This window comes from Temnothorax nylanderi, unplaced genomic scaffold, assembly GCF_030848795.1.
Source record: "Temnothorax nylanderi isolate EJ_2023f unplaced genomic scaffold, tnyl_v1.0 TNYL_tig0017_pilon, whole genome shotgun sequence".
Classification (NCBI taxonomy): domain Eukaryota; kingdom Metazoa; phylum Arthropoda; class Insecta; order Hymenoptera; family Formicidae; genus Temnothorax; species Temnothorax nylanderi.
In genome coordinates, this window is record NW_027249079.1 from 1,816,094 (window position 1) to 1,835,208 (window position 19,115).

At 41.5% G+C, this 19,115-nt stretch overlaps 1 protein-coding gene across 1 annotated transcript in view; it reads right to left on the reverse strand.

Annotated features, from left to right (window-relative positions):
* LOC139768713 (uncharacterized) overlaps nucleotides 1-19,115 on the reverse strand; it is a 42,535-nt gene that overhangs the window by 13,438 nt on the left and 9,982 nt on the right. The window contains exon 2 of the mRNA XM_071699195.1: nucleotides 65-381. Coding sequence (XP_071555296.1) covers nucleotides 65-380 — 316 coding nt within the window. The 5' untranslated portion in view covers nucleotide 381. The remainder of the gene's footprint in view (nucleotides 1-64; nucleotides 382-19,115) is intronic.

Consider the following 19,115-nt stretch of genomic DNA (forward strand, 5'->3'; position numbering starts at 1 on the left):
TAAATATTCTAGAATAAATTCTTTCGACATCAGAATAATATTAATGAAGTCCGTGCGGACTAACCGATGTAAGTGTAATGCGATTCGGCTCTGTCGGCGCTTCGAGTCCTCCGCGAGTGATTGAGCCGCTTCTCGTGCTTGCTGTTCTTTATTGTAGATCTCGCGGATTCCGTCACCGCGCTGCTGCTTCCGATCTCGCTCGATGTTCGAGTCTTCGATACCCGCGCGTCATCGGGTTGCTTCCTCGAGTCCTTGCCCTCCGACTTGTTGCCCTTCGTCTTAGGCAGGAGGATGGTCAGCTTTCCCATAACAATCGAGCTGTTTCGTGACTTGGACAGGTCCGAGTTCACGCCACAGGCACACACCTTCTCGTTAGGCATCCTGGAAAAATGCAAGCAACATTTTAAAAAATTTTTAAAAATTTATCCTTGCGGAGTAGTGGCAATTAGTGAGGATATTATGGACGTGCTCACAGACGTGCTCACAGACGAGTTACAACCCGATGTTGGTTGTTCTTCGAAAAAAGAAATATCTTACACAAGTCTATTAAAGTCGCGCGAGAATAATATTACGGCAAGAAAGAAAGAGAGAGTGTGTGTGTGTGTGTGTGTGTGTGTCAGAATATATCAGAATAAAATTCATGAAATACCTCGTCAAGTATTCACTTTTCGAGAATCTCATTTTAATGCTACTACACACAGAGCACTGCGAAAGATTAATTTATATTAAAAAATTATACGGTTTCATAAATAACGTAAGTCCGCTGGGACTTAATGACGTCGAGATTCGTAACGTTCCCTCGCAATCCGTTACAGCCGGCGCGCACTACGCCCAAACAACGTTATCGACCTCGTGCGCCGCGCGCTATTATTAACGATCCTATAATGGCCCTTAATTGGAATCACTTCGTAACGTTTATTCGCAATAGCGCCCCGCTCAGCATCGGTTCTCGCGTAATAAACGCGATTATGCGAGTTCGGAACATATTCGTCGGGAAAAAAGAGCGTGGCGAAACTTTTAACGGGCTCCCTCAACAAGATTCGATTGACAAATTGGATTGTAGAAATTTCCACGGCTCTTTGACTCGCAGATCGTACAGTCAGCTATACAAAATTATCGCCGGAAAAGGGATGAAGTAATTAAGAATCAAATCTCGGGATTGGTCTAAACTTCAAGACGCGGTCGCCGCTACATCCAAAAGAATCAGAGAAGCATGCCTATCATATTCTCTGCATGCGCATTTATTTGGATCACTCCGTGCGCGGAATCTTTAATATCGCGATCCAATTCGAACTTTTCGGAATAAATCATCGATCTGCCAAATTTTACGATGAGACCCAGAGCGGAGGCTACTATTTCTCAAGAGAGAGAGAGAAAAAAAGAAAAAGGGAGAGAGTAAAGTCAATTCTTTTTGCTTGACATTTACCAAAGCGAAAGAAGAAAAGGAGGCAGGATGGTCCCTTAATTCCCGAGAAAATCTTATTCTCCGCACATTTGGAAAGTCACTTCTGAGAGAACGAAGTCAAGCCAGTTCGCGTCGGATCGCACAATCCCGTTTTATATCGTCGAAATGAACAATGCCTCTCAGTATCCTCATCGGATTTCGTCCTCGAGCACTCTTATCCTCTCAAGATTAAAAGGACCGTCGCCTTCGCGTTTATTATCCTTCCGTCGTTTCTCCCCTAAACCACTTTCAACGAAGTACTCGATTTAATCCCGTACTTTCGCGTCGGACTATCATCGGTATCCATTCAGAGGTCAAATGAAATGTTTTATAATGTACCGTAGTCTATTAACAGTTATATATGAGAAAATTTATATAAATTCGATAAAAACGGAACAAAAGAGGTATACAAAGATTGCAACAAACAGAAAGCATCAGAACAGACGAGCCATTTTAGGCTGGCGAGGATTTTATTAGTTATTGTGTGTAATATGACTAACTACAGGTACAGGCACGATGTGATAATAGACTCGCTTTGACATTCGAGGCGCGTGCAAACATCCCGAGAATGCGTTCGCGCCTGGCAAAGTGACGCCCCGAGATAATTTCGGTTCTCACCCGGGTTCGGGCCGGGAGGGCCGGGAAGGACGAGCACGAGGCCAGGGTAGGGGAATCGCTACATGGAAATTGAATTACGTGCCCTGCTGCGAAATGAGCTGCCAGGGACCTTGGTTAGTTTCGACGACAAACTGCTCACTACAGTACGCAGACCTGCCCATTACTCATCCCGCTAGTAAGACCCACGAAACTCCTTCCATGCCTGACTTTAGACATATATCCAGAGCTTGGTTCCCCAAAGGTACAGCTTGCTCGCCAGGACAACTTTTTGGGATAAACCAAGAATACAGGGAGAGAGAGAGAGAGAGAGAGAGAGAGAGAGAGAGAGAGAGAGAGAGAGAGAGAGAGAGAGAGAGAGTGTGTGTGTGTCTAGCCACGTGTGGTCAACTCTTTTTTAACAAACGGATCGGGTAACCGATAGTTTTTTTTAAGTATAAGTGAAGTTTACGAGTGCCTCTCTTTAACCGAGTAAAAGTTTCATGAATACCGATAAAGCCTGCAATATTTATAAGCGCGTAACACGACGCGCCGTTTTATTGTAAGTCGCGTGGGTAATTTCGCGAGGGGATGTTTTCCCGCGTGAGGGGATGAACGCCGCGGATGATAAACGCTACGTTATTGGCCTTACGACTCTGGAAAATTTATGGGCACCGAGTTTTTCTCAATATACGTGCGAAGATAAAATCCTGCATTTAAATGTGTCACATTGAAAAATGATGTAGAGGGTAACTCCCAATAGGCGCACATTGTATCCCACATGTTCGACAAAAACTCATTAATCGATAAATGAGGATTTTCGTGTTTCGAATGCAGGAAATGGAAGTAGAACGAGCCGATATTTATAATTAAAATCTTTGTTGAAAACATCAGCGAACGTAATCAAATACATCGCTGCCAATCGTATCTCCTTTCTGCTTCGAACCAATATAACGTTTAATTACTAAGATCCAAGGATCGCCCTAGTTGCAATTATAACGTCGCCGACATCTTCGATGCGGGGATGCGAATGACTCTTCCCGACGGCGGTTATTGGGCTTGCATTGATATCGACAGAGACGAGAAATGGGCTTTCGAGCGATAATTATTACAATCCCGAGGCACCCAGCTTGTGTTCGAAACGGACAGCTGCGGCTGCGGAAGGGCTAGAGAGATGAGTTTTCCCTTTCAGCCAATAATAATCAAACAAGGGAGAGAAATTCCATGTACAAATTAGAAAAGTTACGTGGAATCGCTCGATCTTTGCGTCGAAGTATCAAATTTTGCGCTTAATATATAAAAGGAAGAAGACATAAAGAACGAAAAGAAATACGAAAGAGAGAAATGAAATTAATGCAATTTGAATGGCGAATAGTCTTTTTGACGATAGAGAAAAAATGGAAATAATAAAATAATAAAATGTAAAATGTAAAAAATCGAAGAGTATAATAAGCCTGTTAAATTGGACGTATTTCACGCTATGCCATACACGCAAATTAGCCAGTCTCTTTTACATTTTTATAGTAATACTTTATAATATATCCCATAGGAAAATCTTTTGCGGCTTATCATACCATATTACCATGCAGCACGATACACATTTTGGTTACTGCCTCAAGCTAAAGGTGCGCGATGAGAACAAATACGGGAATAAAACCGCGGTTCTCCCTTCGCAATTTCAGTCCCGTGAGATTCGCCTTACCTGCCTTTGGAAATTCTCGCAATTCCGCAAAATGTAAACAGGAATCAGCGCGAGGCAACCTCTCCCTTTGATCCGCGCCGGGATTAATTCGTTATAGTAGAGAGGAAGGAAAACATGTAGCGCCCAGCAACGACGACGTTAATTAATTTTGTCCAAGCACCTTCCACGGAAGCTTTCATTTTTCATACCCGCTCGAGCAGTTCGCCTCGCGCTGTGACGTTAAACTATTAGCCTACCGCTGAGAAACAATTAAATTATCCAAATATTTGCAATATCTGTAAATACCTGCGCGTAAATAACAACCTTGCCAAGTATTACAACTATGCTACGATCATTGAAAATTTTGTGTCGTTGCATAACTTACACTGTTATATTCATGTTCAGTTCATCATTATATACCCATAGTTTAGTTTATCGCTTGTTATTCACACGTTTACTGAATTATTTATCTTTACGCGGTGTATATATTTTTATCGCCTTGCTCATTATACGAAACAAGAGAGAGCATCTACCAGTAAAATATTCATAAATGGGTTGCGCGTTTTTGTTTCAACATTTTGCGTCTTTGGTACTAACGTCGGAGATCTTTTCAACTGCGTCCTCGAGCGATACTAGAATACCACGCGAACAAGAAGGGTTTCTTCCATCGTAGACGAAGCCCGGGCAGAGTTCATGAATTCTCCCGCGTGCCGTTGATACCCGCGCAGGCATGAACGGTCGAAAGAATCGCATATCCGTCGTGTTAATTAGAGCCCGCGATATAGTCTCTGCAATGGCGGAGGCACCCTCGACGATGAGCCGCCGGCCGTCGGTTTCATAATTAATCCGCGAATGCGGAGGCTGAAATCTGTCGAAGAAAATTCAGCGCTTCATGAATCTTATTCGCTCTTCGCATAATGAACGCTCGGCGCTTGTCCCGCGTGGAATTAACGCCGTGGGACAGATCGTTCCCATGATATTGAAAATAAGCGAACCTTTCTTTCCTCTTTCTCTTGCTTTTTTTATATTTTAAACAAACGCAACGATGGAAGCTCTTTCTTTTCGCGCTGTACATCCCGCTTAACGCATTGTCCCCATTGTACGGCAGAATTTATGGCCTCGCCGCTCCACGACGGGCTCGACGTGTTTCCGCGGTTCTTGCTTTTCTTCCTGCCGACATTTTCTCTAATATGTATACGATTCACGTTGTTTAAACGGAGCAAACATATATCTCGCGTGACGACCGTGTATCCGTCGTTCTCGTCACTTTGGTCGCGACCTCTCGATGTGTACGCATTCGAAACTCGAAACGTCTCGGAATTCTGTCAACTGGCGCGTCAGCGACTGCTAATGAGATTAAACATTGCCCCGGCAAAAAGCCGAGAGGGGGCGAGGAGAGAGAGAGAGAGAGGGAGGGAGGGAGGGATTGCGGTATCCGGTTTTGACGTGGCGCGTTAAATTTAACGTCGTCAAACGACAGGGTAGGCGACCATTATCCGCTTTCTCCGTCGGAAATATTTCGAATACTTGGGCTAAAAGAATCAATATTCAATAGGCTGCTCGCACACCGGCATCTAAATTGCAAAACGAAAGCCGGCGCAATGCGGGTCCGTGGATGCGTTACAGAAATATTCATCCGAATTGTTCGACGTGGCGACGCGCGGCGATACGCGCGGGTGAACTGGGTCATCGTGAAATATAACGTTTTTACGAGGATGTACGTGTGTCCGAAAGGAGTCGCCAGATTCCGTCCCAATGTGTCACTACTGGGCTCTAATTCGATTATATGCATTCGCTTGCGGCCACGGTCGCGAAACGGAGTATTTCGCGTTCGAGAACGAACAATGGGAACGCGTACTACGCGTTTTATCTTCCTTTTTTTTTTTGCCTTCTCTCTGACATAAAATATCGAATGGCTCGAACTCACGCGAATGAGAATAAACAATTTTCTCCGCGACATAGAAGCGCTTTCGTTAAACGCGAAATAAGAGTTTCCGCTCGTTCCCGATCGCTAATTACGTACTCATGTAAAAGAATTCCTTTGGGCAAATTTTCTACAGCTCTTTGCACTTGTAAATACTCACTTTTTCTCTGTCGCTTATAGTGTAGGCGACAATGATATTGAGTTGCGCGCATCATGTAAAGGAACGTAATTTCAAAGATGAGAATATATATACGAGAAACTTGACATGTTACGCAATAGTGTCTAATGTTGCTCTCCCCGATAGACTGAAACGCCTCCAAACGCCTTTTTTAAACGTATATGTGCGACCGACCTAATTAAGAGCGATTAGTCAGCTCGATATCGATATCGAGGACATTCTTATCATTTTGTCACGACGCTTTACACCATTATCGAAGACCAAAGAAAGGGCGCGTTTAAGCGTCGCTATATATGACGAAGAAATTCCGTCCTCCAGGAATGAACGGCGATAATTGAAGAGGACGAGAGGCGAGAATGAACGACGACGTTAAGGGCAAAAGGTGACCTACAGCTCGAGCAAGGTGGTTGAGGTTGGGCCGGGCCTAGCATCCGGTTGCTGGCTCGACGTGACCCGGATTTACCTGGTCTCTCCACCACGCTCTTCCCTCGTTGCTCTTTCCCTCCTGCCCGACTCTGTGTGTGTTCACCTGTGTTACGAGATAGATCTTGTAATCTAATAAACTTCTCCACTGATAAAACATGGCACACGTAGTCACGTCGCGTGTCGCGATGTCTCCCGTGCGAGGATGCGGCTTTACTTCGCGACAGATTCGTGATCCGTCGTTGTATTGCTAAAAAAAAAAAAATGGATGACCCAGGAAATCCCGCGGCTGAAATTTCGTCAGTGGATTTTTCAGTCGATTTGGAGTCTCATTATTGAACGGATGCACAGGCGAACGATCGCTTTGAGCATCGCGATCGCTTGTCGGGCATCGATGGAAAAATATCGCGCGGCACAATTATTGAGTATCGATTTCCCCGCGAGTGAGCTCCGTGCATTTTAGGTATGCGCGCATTTCATCCGCGCTGCGACGAGGGTGCATTTACGCGATTAAATTAGCCGGTGGAGCGCACGAGAGACGCGAGCTTTCACACCAAACAATCGGCAACACGCGCGTATATACCGACTCGACGAAATTATTGACCCTCCTACCTCCTACGGCGACCGCTTAATTGAATTCCTTACCGGTACCTCATATACGACGTGATCGTCGTAAGCCCCAGTACACGTCGCAGAACGTCTCTCATTAACCCAAACAATAAACGTCAACACGGCGGACAAGTTTAATTTACGGGTAAATCTCTTGAAAGAACTTTATTAACGAAATCCCTTCGATTACGCTTAATGTTATATAATAAAGATATTACGTTACAGTAATCAGACTGAATAATTGTAGGGACGAGATATTTTGTTGCCTATTTATAAAAACAAGTAATTATTTGGATAATTAAAAAATAATTGTGTGTAATGGCGGAGAACTGCAGATCGTTTTCACGTAATAATGGATAATTTAGCGTATAAATTACGCTATTGCATTCTACATTCTGGAGCACGTAAATTATTCGACGATGTTTTCGCAGAAAACACAGAATAATCGACAATGATGCCAGCCGACTGTGGCAGGCTAATTGCAATAAATAAGAAAACCCTTGAAACGCTTAATAATTTAATAATTATATTTAAAAAGCTTATATATACAGAATAACTATAATATGAAAGAAACTTTTTTTTTATGATTCACGTACTTTTACCTTGATCCAATTGCCGCACGCTCGCTAAGAGCGAATTCAATTGAGTCGCGTATCGCGAGGCATTCTTGCGAACGCAGGCATGTCAGAACCATTAATGCCACCCATTGTGCATTATCCTAAGCCGAAATCATTCGAAAGCAACGATTCTACTCGCGGTACGTGCCGAGTATTTCTCGAGCGGTTTCGATGGGATGTCAATACCGCAAAAGTCGGTCATACCTCAGTTTTGCAGGTAGCAAGCACAGACAGCTGTAAGCTTCTCGCAATCGACAAAGACGAACTCGCGTACTCCTCTCATCCGTAACGACATCGCGTGCATTCGCGTGCGAATAACTTATGAAAACGGGAGACTAACTTTTACGAACGACGACGGGGGAAGGATCGGCGAGAAGCGATTTGATCGGTGTCGGCGTGCGTGGAAAGAATAAAGACCGAGAAAGAAGAGAAATGGATGGTGTCGTCGATATCTCAACAATTTGATAAATTCTTATGGAAATCGAGTCGAAGGATTCCGGGTAGCTCCGGTGGTAGCTTTATGTTCCAACAGCCGAGTTATCTTTAGCCGTGTCGATATCGTTCATTGCGACAATCGAGAAATGGGTTTCTGTTCAAGCATAATGTACATAGACATACCGTAGAGTTGCACGGTATAATAAGGAAACAGACCGAGCATTATGTATCTTGCGCTTGAGGGTAGATTAGATGAGTAGATCTTAAATCCACTTCAGACGATCCACGATTCGCATCAGAATTTAGGAAAATTCTGTTTATGATTTTCTACAAAGGATACAAAATACGTTAATTAAGATATACACACTTATATCAAAAGACACGTGGCATATAAAATTACAAATAGAATTCTATTTTAAAAATTATAGACTGAATTATAGATTACCTAAGGTGAGCTTTACAGCGGAAATGTGTCGATTGTTTCGATGTATAATATACCGTCACATAACTGATATCCTGATGTGTCTGACAGTGTACAACCGATATACTGTAATGTATCATATTCTGGAACTTCGACCTTAAATAATATATTCTTTGACGAACTTGAAAAGTTAACTTTTTTCCTTCTTTTCCTTTTAGAAAAAATTTCAGTGCTTCCGTGTAAACAAGTTTGGTTTCTTAGAAGCGACGAGAAAAGTTCGCAATCAATTTCGTTGTCATTATTATCGCGCTATCCGAGTTAAACCCTCTCGGTCCTCTCTCGCGGAGAAAGAACAGCCGACTTCCCGGCGCGATTAAAAAGTTGAACCGGGAAGAGCGCGGAGCGCCATCGCCAGGGGGCTATTATAACAGTGTATTTTTCTAGGTCTTACGCTCCTCCAATTCGACCCAGATTACCCATGATCGATCACCAAAGTCGATATCCCGCGAGCCTTAATTCGCCCAGCGAAAACGGTAGCGGGGCTGGGCGAAACCTATCAAAGTTAAGCACTCGTTAGAGTGCCTTCGTCCCCGGGCGAAGTTAATTCCGAAGTTGCTACTACGGGAGAGATCACGTTCTGAGTTTTATACAGTCGCCTATTTTCATTCCGCATTCTATGCTCCCCCAACACTGCAAATTGCATTATAATCACATCGATTAGGGAATTATGCTCATGACCATAATCTGTAGCCTAATCGCGATGTAATTGAAAAAGTGCTAGAAAGAAAGAAAGATAGATAGTAGTCAAGTGCACTTTTATACCTTTCAATTAGGTTACTTTTTTTAAATGAGAAAAAAACTGAATACGTTTTCTACTATGAAAATCTCTGATTTGTTATATCTCAGCTTATTTAAAGATAAACTTTTTATTTGTTTTCCTCGATAGATTTTATGCTTTATGACTTGTAAAGCTAAACCTAGTCACGATAGTTAATTATCACAATGTCTTAAAACTTTTCTTTTTGTTATTATAACTGTTCTTTTTGTTATTTGTATTTTTCTTGCAAGATTTTTTTTTCAACTACAGGGCTCAGATTTTCGGTTTATAAAAGAAGAGGATTTCACAATAGTAACGCGCTGTAACAGAAAGAGTCCTGAAAAATGAATGTGCGCTAAATTAATGATGTAAAATTATAACTTTGACGTACGAAAGCGCGGATATGAATCGATATGATCTAAAATTAAATTTGCTTGATAAATATAATGGTATTTTAGTTCAAAGAAGATAAAAGGAAAGAACTCAATTAAGTAATTCTCTTTAATCGTTTGCAATAAGCGAATACCATTACATAGGTTTTTCTCGATACGTAATTTTCTCACGCGTATAAATTCCTTAAAAATAGTTGTGAAAATTCTGCAGAAATAAGTTTTAAAATATCGCAACTCCCAACCGTATAAGCGCGTATCTTGTTGTAAAGTCGGAGAAGAAAATAAGACCAAGTTGTCGACACTTGTAACAAAATCGAAAACTAAATATAAACCGAATAAACAGACTGCTCGTTTGCGCGCAAAAAAAAATGAGCGAAATGAAAATTCCACGGCGCGTCTCTCCTAATAATCACAATAATGGAGAGACAAAGAAACCTTTCGCCTGGGATGTCGCACGACCGACGGTAAAAAGACCAACAAGAGGAAACGCAGGAGAGACGCGAGAGTTGAAGCGCCGTTAAACAAAGTAATGCCAGGCTGTCACCTCCTTTAATCGTTCGTCACAAAGCAAGCGAAACTACGTCTACGTTTCTCCGATTGAAACAAACTCGCGGTGACGCGGAACAACGGCGAAGGAGGAAACTTGCTGCACAAACGTCCGTTCGTCGTGAAGCGGGTTGAATAAATCTGCATCTCTCATCGGCGTTTATTTTCCACCGAGGCATTTTGCGAAACCAAACGGCATCTCGATGTCCAACGATATCCGATCGAGAAATCATCGTCAGAAAATCGTCGTATATTAGCGGACTTACTGGTCCGAATGCAATCGCGACGTATCGACGAATCCACGGAAATCTTTCATCCCAGTTAATCAGAGAGGATCGACGGAGATTAAGAATATCGGGTAATAAGAGATCGAAAGAGAGGGAAAGAGAGAGAAGATGGAAAAAAAATTGCCCTGACGAGAGAGAACAGTCACGAGCGACGAATCGAGGTCGCGCGCTTCATTCGGCCGACGCTCGCAGGGAAGCTTTTTTACGCTCGCTCGAATGGAAGGATTACACATCCTGAAAATCCTGTATGCGACAGGGACGAACGGCTGCCGTCTCTCGTACTCGAGACGATGCATATACGCGAACGTCGCGCGTCGTGAAAAAAATTACAGCGCGAGTTACGCGAGAAAAATTTTGTCACGTGATTTTCCCGCTCATAAGTTTCCAACTTCATACCTCATCGTGCAAGAATTATTAACGATACATGGAGTTTATAATTATCGGTTCTCAATCATGCAACTTTCTGTAACTAAACTACATTTTCTTGACGTAACTGCGTTTCCCTCCGATAAATATCCGAAAAAAACTCTCGAGAGGACATTTATATCCCGGAAGGGTGCTTCTTGTGCCTTGTGATTTCGCTAACTACGAGACAGCCGTCAAAGGAATCCAGTAGCAAACCCCGAAAGCTACACAGAGAAAGGGGAGAAAAAGATTGTCATCGAGTAAGGACCGTTAGGGGACACTCAGGATTTTTCAGTAAACGTGCCGACTGAATGAAGAATCCGGTTCAAAGCTGCATTTTCAAAGCTCACTGAGAATTCAATGCCAGAATTTTCCGCGCGTTCGCATAATACTCCAGGATACGTGGAATCCACGAGAAGCATTCCTAACGAGTGGTCTAAAAATAAGACAAAAAGCGAAACCGTAAGAGAGATGAAGAGGAGAAAATGGAAGCGACCGAGACAGATAGAGAGAGAGAGAGAGAGAGAGAGAGAGAGAGAGAAAGAAAGAGAGAGGAAATAGAATAGATGGAATCGGAATGAGGTTTTGCTTCTGAAACAGGACGCGCGTTACAAAGTAGAAATTGGGTCACGGCGAACTTACTTGATAACAGATTTTATTTGAGAATTATTTTGTTACATTTCCCATCGACGTTCTTTGCGATTTCGCTTAAACTTCAATGAGAATGCGCGAAACGCCCGTATTTATTCTTCACAGTTCGACATATTTGCCTAGAATTTCAAACGGGCGCATATTTGAGAAACCGTAGAGATTACAGTCCAGAGTCGGCAGAGGCGAAAATGAAATTTCGCGAGTGGATCGCCGCGCGTGCCCGCGCTGTGGACTCGTCGCTGACGAACCGAGCACGTTCCGGAATTAGCTTCTGCTTCGGGGATTATCAGACCTCTCGTCCCGGGATTCGAGGTTCGCGATCATTAGGGATTACGGTTGACGACACCTTAATTCCGGACGCGTGCCGATATCCGGTTAACGAAAGTCCGCTCAGCCGGGAACGAAAGGACCTCGCTTTACTTACAAAATGTTGGAAAAGGCTGGCCCAGGAAATGAAGACCGCATGAGGAAATTAACTTTCTTTTCTCGCATCCGAGATGCACGACTCGCTAAGATCATCGAAATGTACCTATTGCACAAAGTCACCCATCGCATTCGCGAACGCGCGATCAAACGTCCGAAAAACTGTTTTACACATGAGGGGATAAAGCTTTCCCGATATTCCCTCGCAAATGATTGCAGGATACAGAGTATTCATTATATACACACTGTGCAATTAATTAATTTCAGATTAAACTCCATTCTGTGTTATAATACCCGCAATGATTTAAATATTTATAATATGGAGCGTATTAATGCAGCGTTTATAATGGCAATCGAGAGCAACAGACATTCTTCGATTTTTCAATTAACGCAGCGACTCGGAAAGCTTTGACAATTTGTAAAAGTGTATATTGCGTTTTGTAGAGTAAGGAACTCTTTTGCGCGACACAAAAAGGATGTCGGCGACGAGTCGGGAATATTTCAAACTTAAGCGGCGGAAAACGGGCGTGCGAGACAGGTGGACGCTACAATGAAAGTTTGAGATCCCGGTCGTAAAGTACAATAACAAAAGGAGCGCGAGAGGCGACGAATTGAGATAAAATTTTCAAGCGTTCGAAAGTAGTTAATGAAACAGCCCGAGAAGCCAGCGGAAACGCGAGAAAATTTGTGTTAGATTGGTTGAATATTGCTTGTAAAATGCTGACAAATGTTTCTATAGGTCTATCGAACTATATATACTAAAAAGGATAAGGGCGGATCGTGCACTTGAGGCAAATTGTCTCGTCAAACTTAAGATAGTACGTTTCAATTATCGAGCCCGGTTTTATCGGGAGACTGTGAAAAGAATTGCCGTTATTGAAAGAGATTCAATAACGAATTAGTTATGCAAGCAATCTATTACGGACGCAATTATGATATCGATTAAGTACGCGAGAAGCTATCGTCATTTAATCCGTTTCGCCAAATCAAATTATCGCGATACAAAATAGTTACTGGGTGTGTATGTGTCTGTGCACGTGTACATGTGTATGTGCGAATGGCAAATTCAAATCAACATCTCCGTTCGAGTGTCCGCGTTTGTTCGCGACGTTTTATGGGTGCTCGAACGTGCCGAGGCGGCCGCGCGATCGAAGTAACGATCGATGAGGGTCTCTTCTATTCTTCCCAGACGCCCCGAAACGTTCGTCTCGAAGTAAGACGCGGCACCCAATCGCGATAGAATGACACGGGATGCAAACCAGATTCCGATCTCGCAGACGAAAATAAAATGCCCGGCATCCAACGTACGCCAACTAGCCGTCGCGCACGTTCTCGCTCATGTTTTGCGGAAGTCAATAACGTGTGGTGAATGAAAAGCGGAAGCGAGTGAGATGAGAATATATCTGATATAAGAGCAAGGCAGTTGCCATTGTGAGAAAATCGTTCAACGTTACCTATCTGAAATCCACATGTTTATGTATACATAAATGAAAGAAGGAATATGTTTGTGATACCAGATACGACAGCAAAAGTGACAAAGTGTTCGTACGTGAACGCGTGAATGCGGATTACTACAATCCGCATTTACAATGTTCGTGCATAATAATTTGAGAGAATTTATAAACACGCGTTTAATAGCTGCTTCGCAAAACGTCGTCGACTGAAATAGTATGATATATGTACATATATATATACACGTCTCGCGCGTGTGTTATTATGCATTAATTACCATGCCAAAGCCAAATTTACAAGAGCATATAATCGAATGCTTTCCCCTGCAGCGTTATAATCGCATTACACGCAAGTAACGCGAAATTATTACTGTGCTTTAGCAGTTATATAGCACGACACATGAAGCGCCGCTTTGAGAAATGCATTCGCCTCTAAGTAAGGAGAAGTAATTTTACAAAGTGCCTATCATAATGCCTCATAATTGAACCAACCGGGATACATTATAAATTATCACTTATAATTTAGCACCAATATTAATAGATATCGCATATACTGCTTGAGAAATCAATACAAAATATGAATTCTTTAATTAAATCGCTAAGACACTTATTCAATTATTTGCAAATTTTACAATTGTTTACAAGAAGTGTATAAATTTTCATCTTGATATTAAAAAGTTACATTTCAAACGAAGCCATCAAAGCTTCGCAGAACAAACAGTTACATCATCACGCTACAAATGTATACATCTATGTATATATTTTTATTTTTATTTCTCAATTGCGCGAATAAGTTCTCGCCTGTGATTATACGGTACCGAAACAGCAACTTAAAAAATATCGAAAAACATCCGCATCTGTCATCCCCCTTCGTTATCGTTATACATCCTCGATCTCCCTTGTATACACGAGCAAATCCATCACGACACATGTAAATTTTACATCCACTCGCGCGTATGTACTGCGTGCCCCGGATCGAGAGAAGCCAAAGTAAATGGACGTTTGCTGAGTAGCTTTTAAGCGAGACAAAAGCCGCGATCCCCCGAGGTCGACGAGAAATTTCCCGATCAGCGACCGAATTCTGCTTTGGGAGTCCGAGAGGGTGCAGATGGCACATTGTGCTCGAGTCGATGTCGGCGATGTTAGCCTGAGGTAAATTGCTTCGTTAAGTCAGCACACGCTATTTTATAATCGCGTTTGGACAATGGCCGCATTTAAACCAGTCCTCTATGTTTAACATAAAAATTATCTAACGTAACAAAATAAAAATATATTTTCTGTCGCGACATTATGTGTATATCAATGCGTAAGATTTTGCAGACGAGAAACAGAGCACGATCCTTTATCATCACAATTTTACAATTATTGCATTACAATATTTTCTTTATTCAATATCTGAACCCACGCTATAGTATAAATAAGATAATGTACCTAGCCGGAAGTTAATATAAATTATTAGTCTACTTAAATCTTCTTTCGTCATTCTCCAGATACATTCCCCAATCTCGCTTATTGTTAGACTGGGATCAATGATTGATAGGGATTCTTTAAGACTTCTTTTGTAACTTCTGGATATTCTGCCAATCCCCTTACCTTTTTCTGAATTATAGGAGGGGATCAAGTTTATATATTATATTATAGGAAAATGGGTGGTATTATGGAACGCCAACTGTTAAATAAATAATGATACTTCAGGATGGCACTATATAAGACCTGAGGTTATATAAGACTTTAGATATACGATCATAACTAACAATAAGGTGATTAATCAAAAATTAATAAATTTATAATTTATTTTAGATATTTATATTATTACTATTTTTTCAAATATATATGTTATTTTTGCTTAGATTCTTGTACAGATTGATCGAAATTTTAAAGATTTTTTATATGATTTTTGTACACCCCATCTACCTCTTCTTGAAATGAGAGAAATCAAATTTAATATGTGGAAGAGAAGATGATATTAATTTTATTTCATTTTCAACAGTCTACGAGCTTTCAGTTTCAATAAATATATTTGACATCAATCTGTAGGAGCTTTAACAGTCTACGGTGTAAAGTGGAAATAAATATAATTTTAAGAGCACACAAATAATAAATTAACGTATTCAAACGAAGTAATTTCAAAGCAAAAGAAAAATACGAAATATTTTTTATAAAACCTGATAAAATTTTATTTTTCTGAATTGTGCAAATTTCATATTACGCAATTGCACTTCTACCTCGGACGTTGAATGTCATAAATAGACTTGCCTCTGTACAAATGCCTCTGTTCAAGATCTGTCGCAGCATATTTTAGGAACAAAATCGTATTTTAGCAAACGTGCGATTCAATTATTTTATCTTATGTAAGGTCAATTATACTAATGACATTCGCATTTTCCATGTTGCTCTTACGGAGATAACGACATTGCGCCATCGTTGTACCTTCCGAAGGCAGACCGGAGTACTGTATTACATTTGCGAAAGGCAGGAAAAACTTGTTACTGGCCTAGCAACGATGGCTGTCACGCAGACAACCGTTGAAAAATATTCCATTAGCGAGGTCGAGCGTTGTTCGCCTTGCAATGAAAAAAATGGCGGTCTCGATTTGTCTCCCGGTTAAAAAAAAAAAAGAGAGCGATAGAGGAGAAAAAAGACAGAAAGCAATAAAATCAGCGAAATTTTCGTCATAAACGAGATGCATCCGTTCATCGATCGTACCATCAAATTGGCTGTTTCGCGTTGCATTACTGATTGTTTGCTGCGCCTGTTACCTCTTGTACTATTTTATATTATTCTGCGGAAGTTACACGAAAGTTACATTATTTATACGTTTATTAATTAATATTATACAAATAATAATAAATAATATTTATATTGCGTTATTGTTATTTATATATTAATAAATGTTTAGAGACACACATGCACCGCACACGCTACCACAAGAATTTCTCAATCATGTAATATTCCGATAAAATCTATAAATGAGGAAGAAAAAAATAACAAAATGTATTACGGTCTTTCTGCATTTTGTGACCACAGATGATATCACGTGGAATTAATTCATCAGTACCTTGCGACCGCGACACATTTTTATATATAGTAACCTGCCTGTTTCCATCGAATAGATTTTTCCAAGCGTTCGCCGTTCCCAATAACGTACACAATTAGCATTCGTTATTGAAACCTCCGATTCCACTGCCAGTACCCACTACCCAGAAAAGAGAGAGAGAGCTATGTAAAATTCAATATCGGAAGAATCATTATTACCGTGCGTTGCACAATGGCGTTTAGCATAATCCTTTAATCAGCTTCGGGGAGAATACCGAGGAGAAGAAATTGTCGGTAGAGCGGTGCTTTTTAGGATCCTCCGAGTTTTCTGAGCACCGACAAAAAAAATAAATCATCCAGTAATTTTCCTCTACGTTAATTGGAAACGAACGTTTATTATAAACAGGGACCAACTGCAGTGAAATCTCCAAATACTGCCAACTTGTCCTCAAAATCGCCGAAAAAGCTTTCGCGACTTTGCAGCCATCTCAATTATTCTTGAGAAATCTCCAGGAATCCTTCGGACTCTCCAGCATCCATCGATCTTTCGACAGACCCTTCGACCTGTTCGACAAGAGAGCTCTCCTTGTGAACAAGTAGAGCGGATCAAGATGTGCGTATTCGTCATAATATTTCTCGCAAATTATTAAATATATGGAAATTATTAAAAGACAAATGAGATGGGCTGTACCGCTATTCGAGTGTTCTTTATCGTGACTTCTTTTATCAGATAATAATTTAAGATCACGTGGATACATTTTTTATGAAAGGCTTCAAAGACTCAACTCGTATTTTTCTAGACGTCGGTAACGATTCGAGAGTACAAAGGCGTCTAGCGAGAGAGGGGGTGGTAAAAATCGCCGAAGCAGGTAACATCGTGGAGTCAGAGCTATCAAGTGCCGATAGGAACGACGACGGCGGCGACGACGACAACGACGGCGGCGGCGACGACTATGGAGCAAGGATGTTGGCGGGGGATGACGGTGGAAGAAGCCACGGGAATAGAGGGTAGGTAGTTGGAAACCAGCAATTGGGTCTGCTGCCAGCAAACTGGGTGCTTGTATTATAGGTGGGAGAAGGTCGCGGGAGGAGTATACCAGAAGCCTGAAAACCGGGTCACCACTAGGTCACTGAGCCTCCTCTCCCCCCCTCCTCGTCGCTGACAAATAAACCCGGGAAAGTGCTCCTTCGCATATACGAATCAATTATAAATATTATTGGCTGACCCACGAATTGCCGCGACAAGCAACTTCTCGGTCGAATACGGTGGTTTGGCCCTATATCGAGGACAAAGATAAATATTTGGTACCGTGCGGCTCGATAAATTATGTCGATTACTGCATTTCCCTGTGTAATTAATTATTGAACATACCATTGATCATCATCCGGTACAATGGCCATTATTGGTCTATTTAATTTTCATGTGCACGCGTATAACACCTGAATACGGGCTTTGAAAAAATCCGGCACTGTGTATCGAAATACGATAGTTTCTTTTTACAGTCTATTATTAAAAGGCGAAACTGTGTATTCTGAGACTCGATTGAATTTATTCGCGATTACTTTCGCGCGTCCTCTTTCATCTCTACTCAAGACCCCGAATTATTTAATACGTGAGATATTTTGTGTAAAATCAGGCTTTCAATTTCGACTCGGCTGGTGAAAAGACTATTCTCGCTTATTCAAACGAGGAAACAAACTCCTGGAAAAAACATGCGTATAACTCGCGGTCGCCCGATAGGCGGATCTATTTTTCGAGTTTATTGTCTGTCATCCGTATCGAGGACGGCGGGGCGTTCGTCGGGTTTAACGCCGGCCATGCAGTGATATCGGCAACGAAAACCGGATTTCCGTTACCGATAATATAACCATTGACCATAACCAATACTGAATATATGTATACACTCAGTATATATTCGCAAGGAATAATATTTTTAATAATTCATTGTCGCGCGTTAAAATATGACGTGTTAAACCGACGGCGCGCAATTCCTGGCGATGGTAATATCAAGAGAGAATTTTTACCAATTTATTCTTTTTATTTCCATCTTCATTAAATAAAAAACGTCCATCGTGCCGGTAGTAACAATGGCGAGTACTCGGGCGAGTAGCAGCGGTCTGCCACAAAGCAGACAGGTAAGGAGCGATCGAAATAGGTCGGAAACAGTTAGCGTCGTGGTCTCGACGTTCCCGCGAGAAACATCGAGAACCTCGTTACAGATGGAGAGATAAACGTCCGTGCAGAATCGATTCTGCGGTCGTATTAACCCTTAATCCTTAAATGCTCGAGTGACGGAATGTTGCACAGATTCTCGCGTCGAGTCTCTTTTGATTTACCCTTAGAAATCTGCAAATAATCTTTATCAAAATTTAAAATAAATTGTATAAAAATAAAGTCCGCATTTTACAAAGAATGCACAAGCAACTCATTTTCTATTATTCTCAATTCTCTGCTGGCTCTGAATATTTCAGATATTTTATAAAAAATACTTTATCGCTCATCCGACAGGTAAATTAATAAATAAATGAATAGATTAAAGAAGAAAGAGATTACTTTGCTTCCGCGCTTATCGAGTTCCCGCTCATGAGTCTTTGCCTCGTGTCGAAATGAAATAATCATACTCGTATCGGATCGAATCACGTAAATTGATGATCGGTAATTATTAGCGTTATCGATCATTTCAGCAAAAGAACCTCACGCAAGGCTGACCTTTCCCGATCCTCTTTATAATAAAAGGGAATAGCTGGGATATGTGTGTGTGAAACCGATGCCCGTGAGTA